This window comes from Engraulis encrasicolus, chromosome 10 (genome assembly GCF_034702125.1).
Source record: "Engraulis encrasicolus isolate BLACKSEA-1 chromosome 10, IST_EnEncr_1.0, whole genome shotgun sequence".
NCBI lineage: Eukaryota > Metazoa > Chordata > Actinopteri > Clupeiformes > Engraulidae > Engraulis > Engraulis encrasicolus.
In genome coordinates, this window is record NC_085866.1 from 4198371 (window position 1) to 4207055 (window position 8685).

Sequence of the window (8685 nt, forward strand, 5' to 3'; positions counted from 1 at the left end):
CCCCCAAATCCCATTTGTTACACAACATAATGTTTTGTTTGGATGGTCCAGACATCTGATATCTTTCATAGGCCCCAATTCTTTTTTACCCTGCGCCCCAGTTGGAATGGGATGTTATCCAACCGAAGCTGTTCAGGCAAAGTAAGTGAGTTGAAAAAAACAAAAAAGCCCACCTCTCCTCCTCAACTCCTCCCTTTCCTAAGTAAAAACATTCCAGCCAAGCGAGTAAGTGACCCTCAGGAGGCAAGGCAGACCCTCAACTCTACACACACACACACCGCTTCTCTCTCTCTCTCTCTCTCTCTCTCTCTCTCTCTCTCTCTCTCTCTCTCTCTCTCTCTCTCTCTCTCTCTCATACACACACACACACCGTTTCTCCAGAGAAACACACATCGCAACTCACAGAATCACAGAGGCAAACCCTCAACTCTAGAAACACACACACACACACACACACTGCTTTCCTCTCTCTCACACACCGTTTCTCCCAACTCACAGAATCACGGAGGCAGACCCTCAATGCGACACACACACACACACACACACACTGCTTTCCTCTCTCTCACACACCGTTTATCCAGACACACACACATCCCAACTCACAGCCTCACGGTTGCCTGTTCCACACACCCTGCTTTCCTCTCTCACAAACACACACACCCTGTTTTCCTCTCTCTCTCTCACACACACACACCGTTCCTCCAGACACACACACACACATATCCCAACTCCCAGCCTCACGGTTGCCTGTTCCACATGCACACCCCTGACTCATAGTCTCCACAGCAGCAGGCACTGCAGGAAGGCAGGCAGCAGGAAACACCATCTGCACGGCTGAGGGGAACCACAGACAAGACACACAGACAGACAGACAGACAGAGAAGACACACAGACAGACAGACATTTTTGTTGTGCAGCTTGCGGTTCCTCTGGACAGGAGCGGAGCACCATGGGACCCGTCTGCCGGCTCCTCTTCCTATACCTCTTGACCAACGCAGCTGTGGGTCCGTCATGGGCTCAGTACCACTTTCAAAACCTCATGAACTACTTGGAGAACAGAATGCTGGCCATGGAGGTAAGGCTAGCATTCACTCAAGCCTTTTTGGGACACTTCTGTTCTTTCTCTGCCTTTTGTTTTATTAAAGTTTGATACAAAGTTTCTTGTTTTTTTGCAGAAATGTTGGCTTCCAGTGTCTAGTATTTCAGAAACTTGGGTGCTGATAGTATGCATTATTATTAAGCCATGCATTCGTTTTTTCCCCCTTGCTCACAGAGTATTCGGACAATAAATCAGATAATGGTTTAAAACAAATAAAGATTGTGGGATCTAAGGTACTCCATGGCTACTGGGTTTGGGTTGTCTTATGATGTATTCTGCTGTGTATCTGTATTCTGTATTCTGCGTCTGGCATTGTTTCATTTCCACGAATCAGGCACGCTTTATACTCTTGAAACGTGACACTAGACTGGAGGGATGCAGACATATTCCCTCACTTCCTCTGCTCTGAAAATACATTTTAATAATGCATGAATTACATGACTAAAATGCTACCTTTGTCTTTAGATTCTGCAAAGAAAACAGCTGTAGCTTGTTCACATGCAACCAACTGTAAGTTGTACTTAATTTAAAGTACCAATTTAGAACATGGAAACTAACATGGAAACCACCAGCGTGTGTTTCTGGGAACCTGAGGTCACAGTTTAATGTGTACAGTATGGTTGCGTAACACTTTTGATCCAGAGAGTTTTTGTTAAAGGAGAAGTTTTTGGTGAATCACTCACTGCGTAACCCAATTGGCCTGCCGGTGTAGGGAAAAGAATGAGCCTGCTGAGCTCCATTTAATTAATGTTAGCTGCCGGTTTGCTATTGGCTCCGTGTATCAAATTTCCTCCCTCTTCTTCCTGAGGGCAGCCCTTGGTGACCTCAAACAGCAGGGCTGGGAAGGGATTTACTCCAACTTCACCTTTAAAGGTGCACTTTGTAAAACATTTTAGCAGTTTCTTTCCAGAATTCATGCTGCCCATTCACAAATGTTAGCTTTTTCCACGGCTACTTACCACCACCATCAAATTCTAAGTATTTATTATGACTGGGAAAATTGCACTTTTCATGTACATGAAAAAGTGGATCTTCTCCGTGTCCACCATTTTGAATTTCCAGAAAAAAAAATTGCTGCAAAACTTACTGTATATTTGTCATACTGGTAAATATTAGTTTATTATTCAGTAAATCCTAATGAAGCATCATATTTGTCAAGTGGCAGCACAGTTTCAATGAGCAACATAGTTGCAATACCTACATCCTACACAATGCACCTTTAACTCTTTAACATGTCTTTTAGTGATAATAATGATGCATTACTAAACGTACAGACTATGTACTGCAAGCAAACAATGTGATCCCAGTTACTGGGGAACCTCTGTGTGTGTGTATGTGTGTGTGTGTGTGCGTGCGTGTGTGCGTGTGTCTTTGCCTCATACACTTACCTGTACTTTACTGTGACATTGTGAGAAAGTTCCACCCCTATCATACTCTGTACACTGCCTACTTCTACATACTATACTATAGCATAGATGTATCCGTCAATACTTGTTCCAGGTCATGTTAAGATTTACCTTAACTGACAGAGTATGTTTTCTGCATTGGTCTATCCCAACTCACAGAATATCTTTTTGCACAATTACCTTTTTTACTATTTTCATCTTTACTATTTTTATTTTTATTTTTCCCTACCTGACTATTCCTGTGTTATTTGTGTCTTGAAATGTCCATGTGGGCATTTGTGTAATTGTGTATTTATGTAAGCTACTGGATACCTGAATTTCCCCCTGGGGATCAATAAAGTTACTCTACTCTACTCTACTCTACTGTATCTTGTGATGGCAGGAGCGCATAGCGCTGTGGCACGAGCAGTCCAACCGCTACAACTCGGAGCTGAAGGACTTCCGGCAGCAGGCCTCTGAGATCATGGACCGCCTGGCCAAGGACAACCAGAAGCTGAAGGTGAAGAGAGATAAAGAGTGCATTCCAATATGCGACCTTGCGTCCTCCACTTGTGCTTGTGGCCTCACGTTTTGCTGATGCCCCCCCTCCGTGGAGAAAACAAGTTTCCCCGCTGTCAGCTTAGCCATAACAATTCACCATCCAGTTTGCAAATGAGAAAATGCCTTGACAATTGAGCGTTTTGCGAGATATTGAAATATAATGCGATTTTCAGTGATGTCATCACAACATATTACTTCCTGTTACGAGGCCACAAGCACAAGTGGAGGACGCAAGGTCGCATATTGGAACGCACACAACGAGAGCTTCCCTGCCAGGGCTGACCTGGAGGAAGGAAAAGGGCCCGGGCACTTTTGGCTTAAAGGGCCCCCTCATGGGGGAGAAATAAGACCCGGGCACTTTTGGCTTAAAGGGGCCCCTCATAATTAGCAGAACTGACTCACCGGTGGGCCCTGCACCCTTGTGGGCACCGATTTTCAGAAATGTAAAAAACGTTTATATTTCAGAAAATTGGGGCCCACTAGGGTGCGGGGCCCACCGGGAAAGTCGTGTTCCCTGCATAACATAGCTAACTCTTCTCAACTCTAATCATGGGTACTAACCTGCACTAGTTACATTTCATAGGTCCTCCACTATTTTTCTGCTCTCTATCTGTTCTACATTACTTGTATACTGCTGTACTCTGTACTGACCCCACTCTGTACTTGCTTGAATGTCCTCCTTGTAAGTCGCTTTGGTCAAAAGCGTCAGCAAATGCCTCTTTTCCACTGCCGGTTTTCTGGGAGGCCTACAGTTTGACACAGCGTGACTCGGCCGCCACTTTTTGCTTTTCGATTGGGCACGACACAGCTCAATCGAAGAGCAAAAAGTGGCGGCCGAGTCGCGCTGTGTCGAGCTGTAGGCCTACCAGAAAACCGGCAGTGGAAAAGAGGCATACGTGTATTGTAATGTAGTGTGTAGTAATGTAATTTACTGTAGTGTAATGTCATGTAACGTGCTGCTAAATGTAGTGTAATGTAGTGTAATGTAATGTACTGTAGTAATGTAATGTAATGTAGTGTAATGTCATGTAATATTATGTAATGTAGTGAAATGTTATGTAACGTAGTGTAATGTAATGTACTGTAGTAATGTAATGTAATGTAATGTAATGTAATGTAATGTCATGCAATGTGCTGTACTGTAAGGTGGAGCTGGAGGAGGCTGGGGTGCATGTGCAGCGCGTGGAGCAGGAGATGGACTACATCGAGACCCAGAACCCCCCCAGGCCCTGCACCAAGGCGGAGGACAAGCTGGTGGAGCAAGAGGCCACCCCCAAGGACGGCAAGACACCGTTCGATCTGGACTCACTGACAGGTGAGCGGTACTCTTTTACTGAGACTTTGGATGGGTTAGAGTTAGGGATGCAAATTATCGATTAATTCATTAATCATTAGTTGATAACCTTATTGATCGACTTACAATTAATTGATAAGTGCTGTTTTCCCCCCGAAATCTCAACGTTTCTCAAAAAAAAACCTACTAAATCCTAAAATATTTATTGAAAATTGAGATAAAATACCACATTTAAATGAATTCTATTTCAATTCTTTAATCCTAAGGTGATTTAAATATTCCCACTATTCGCACCCTCTTCACACACAATCTTCACATGCCCATTTCACCTGGGAGAGACACTGCTGTAGACAGTAGGAAACAAGTTGGTCCACATCGGAGAGCTTGGGCCCAGGATGACCGGAGGAGGACACAGGATACCTTCTTCAGTTATTTTATAGTCTGAACCAGAAGAAGACGCACTGCGTCGAAACGTTTAGTCATGCTTGCAAAATAACTGAAAAACGTATCCTGTGTGCTCCACTCATCCTAAGACTATTCTCTCCGAAGTGCACTTTAAAAAAAGTATTTTTGGGGGCTTTTCAAGATTCAAAAAGCTTTATTAATGCTTTTCAAGCCTTTGATTGTTTGTTTATGAGATAGGATAGTGGAGGAGAGACAGGATGTGAGTTGGGAGAGAGAGACGGGGAAGGGCCGGACAGGAATCAAGGAATCAAACCCGGCCAGGAATCAAACCCAGGTTCGGCCCAGAGGCGGACTTTCCATTAGGCAAACCTAGGCAATTTCCTAAGGCCCCAACCAAATCTGTCCTTCATGGGGGCCCCAACTGTCACACCAGTTGCGATAAACACACACACTAAAACAAGCTTGATCTTTATTTGTCACTTATGTAAGGTAATCGAAGATTTATATGTGAATTGTATGCCTACAAGATGACTTTTGAGGGCTCCATGTTTATATTTCGCCTAGGGCCCCAAAATGGTTAGATCCGCCCCTGCAAGTGCCCTACCACTAGTGCCACAGTAGGGCCGAGCAAGACTGGTCTTACAGTATGTAACTTCCTGTTTCCTCTTCTTCTTCCTCTTCCTGTTCCTTCTTCTTCCTCTTCCAGGCTGCATAGACATTGTATCCAGCATACGAGCGATGAAGATCCTGAAGCGAATGGGCCATCCGAAGGGAGTGTGGACGAGAGACACCGTCTCGGCCAAGGTGTACCTCTTCAGCGGCACCGAAGGCAACGCAGTGCACGAGTACAAGCGGGTGAACGACCTCTCGTCCGCCACCTCCAGCGCCCGCATCTTCACCCTCCCCACTTCCTGGAACGGCACCGGCATCGCCGTGCACAACGGCCACATCTACTACGTCAACGACGGCGACGGCACGGAGGACGGCATGCGCATCCTGAAGTTCAACGCGCTCAACGGCAGCCTGGCGGACAGCGTCATGTTCCCGCTGGACGACCGGAACCCAGTGTACACGCTGAACCCCGAGACCGTGGTGGACCTGGTGGCGGACGACGAGGGGCTGTGGGCCATCTACGGGTCCAGGGACAACATCAACCTGGCCAGGTCAGTGTGGAGCTCATATACAGTACTCTCCTCCCTTCCTCTCCTCGCCTCCTCTCTTCTCTTCCTCTCCCCTCTCCTCTAGTCATGTCTTCCAGGGACAACATCAATCTGGCCAGGTCAGTGCGGAGCTCAGCTAGTCATGTCTTCCAGGTCAGTGTGGAGCTCAGCTAGTCATGTCTTCCAGGTCAGTGCGGAGATCAGCTAGTCATGTCTTCCAGGTCAGTGCGGAGCTCATGTCATGTCAGGTCAGTGTGGAGCTAAGCTAGTCATGTCTTCCAGGGACACCATCAACCTGGCCAGGTCAGTGTGGAGCCCGTGAAGTGAAGGAGACGCGCTCAAACTGTCGCCTATACTTAGTACAGTACAGATTATTTGTGCTGAATCCCTCATAATATACAGTATAGATAAATGAAGGAAGCGAAGGACAGCACTCTTCGGATTTTTCTGTTTATTCGCCTGCGATTGAATCGCCATTACACACTGAGGAAGGGCTCTGCCCGAGACGTTCGTAGAATAAACAGTCTTTGCCATTAAATGACAGTAGCAACAAAAACTCTGGCTCCATTCCAAGGTCACTTAGGTGGATGTAGCGATGTTGGATCAATTGCAACAAATGAACCACTGAGAGAGACAGAGAGAGAATATATGTTCGTGTTCATCTGTGTTTTACTGTGTGTGTGTGTGTGTGTGTGTGTGTGTGTGTGCCAGGATGGACACGGACTCCCTGGACACGGAGCAGATGTGGGACACCGGGTGTCCGCGGGAGAACGCCGAGTCGGCCTTCGTGGTGTGCGGCACGCTGTATGTGGTCTACAACACGCGGCCGCCTAGCCGCTCCAGGATACAGTGCGTCTACGACGTCAACGACATGGTGAGCAGCGGCGAGGCTCCGCTCCTGTACTTCCCCCGACGCTACGGCGCGCACGCCAGCCTCAAGTACAACACCAAGGAGAAACAGCTGTACGCCTGGGACGACGGCTACCAGATCCTGTACAAGCTGGCCCTCAAGCCCAAGCTTTGGACTAAAGAGTGGGAAGAACACTAAAGTGCAGGGTTGCCAGATGAGGCTGATGATTTCCAGCCCCCAAAAAATGCCCAAAACCCGCCTGGAAGCACCAAATCCCGCCCAATTCTATTGATTTCTATGGCCAAAAATTAATTGGACACTTTTTTCTGCTAAAATGCCATTTTTACCCGCAGACAGCCATCCTAAGCAGCCCAATTGAATCTGGCAACACTTCTAAAGTGTTCCCTGTTTGCTTTGGACGTCAGTGATTATGAAGATCATGTGAAGTGCTCTTTTCCAAAACGCTATATCCACCGTTTTTGACTTTTTGCATTTTAATATTGGAATTGACTGTTAAGAGGTCCTATCGTCTATGTGTGAATTCTTGCCATTCAAATGTTTTGAGAACATACTTTAAAACCTCAATAAAAATGCATTTTGCAATGCATTTCAATGGAATGCCCAATACAAAAATGTCAATTTCCCAACATTCTATAAAATGGATCGCATTTTGGAAAAGAGCTCTTCATGTGTTTCTGATGTACTTTAGGCCGTCTTTGTGTTTCCTTGTCAGTGGCAAAAAAATAGCCTTTCAAAGTAGCAGAATGTGTGATTTGTATTTGTGTGATTACAATGGTTCTCTTTCTGGTATCAACTATGTGCATCAGTTAGACCAAACAATTGTCAGTCTTTTCTATTCCTTAATCTGAAATTAGTTGGCATGCTGAGCATGCACTGCTTTTAGAATATGAAGTCAATAAAAAAAGATTTTATAATCTAGAATTTTCAGCCTACTATAAAGTATGTTCATGTACTTGCAATCAATACTTTGTCGGGCCTGTTTTTTGTATATCATGTTATTCTAGAATAAATGAACATTTTGGCAATATTTTATTTCAATGTGTGTGTGTGTGTGTGTGAGAGAGAGAGAGAGAGAGAGAGAGCGTGTACAAGAGTGTGGTTGCAGAGGGAAATAGACGGTAGAAAGTAGTGTCTACTGAGTGAGATATAATGAATGTGCACTTCTATTATAGGTTAAACACTTCCCATGTTTGTCAGTTAGGTACAGAAACGGTACAGAAGCAGGGTAGCGCATATGGAAAAAAATAACATTTAGGTGGAATTTACTTTCTTCAATTTAAAAATCAGACATTTTTTCTGTGTTCCACATTACTTCAAAAGTAATTCATGTTTTACTGTGAAGAACTTGCATATATGTAGCAGTATCTATATATGTATAATCAGTTTGGTAACCAAACATCACACCGGCTGTTGGGGTGCTGAGTCATAACAACAAAATAACCAATAAAAAAACATTTTTTTTGCAATTTATCCAGATTCTTGTCCTCTGTTTTCATGTTTAGCCAAAAGCTTGTGGATCCTCACTATGGCAAGGTGCTGAATTGGAAAGACATTAAAATGCAGTTTGGGGATTTTGCTTTTCGACAGAAATACTGACCATATGGAGGCATCAGACTAGAAGATTTTGGGTTACTTCATGCTATATGCGGCCACTAGGGGCAGCATTTTACTTAAGAACTTGTATGCCTATACCCAGTGGTTTCATTAGGGAATTTAGTATTTCTTGAAACATCAGCCTATGCTCCATTTAACATCAGACTAAATGCATATGAAGCACCAAAAGTTGTATATAAGAAATGGTTTATATATACATGGATTTGCAGGCTATACTACATCTAACTCTGGGCATTGAGGGCAACCACACAGGCCTTGTTTCACATCCTCAATTCCTTCCAGGGTTATTGAAATAT

The 8685-nt window shown here is 44.7% G+C and overlaps 1 protein-coding gene across 1 annotated transcript; it reads left to right on the forward strand.

Annotated features, from left to right (window-relative positions):
* Nucleotides 1-633: 633 nt before the first annotated feature.
* Nucleotides 634-8217, forward strand: olfml3a (olfactomedin-like 3a). The gene is made up of 5 exons (XM_063209539.1): nucleotides 634-1075; nucleotides 2888-3004; nucleotides 4192-4360; nucleotides 5451-5907; nucleotides 6616-8217. Exons 1-5 carry the CDS (start codon nucleotides 950-952, stop codon nucleotides 6950-6952), a joined length of 1206 nt encoding a protein of 401 aa, XP_063065609.1. The 5' UTR covers nucleotides 634-949; the 3' UTR covers nucleotides 6953-8217.
* The last annotated feature ends 468 nt before the right edge of the window (nucleotides 8218-8685 follow it).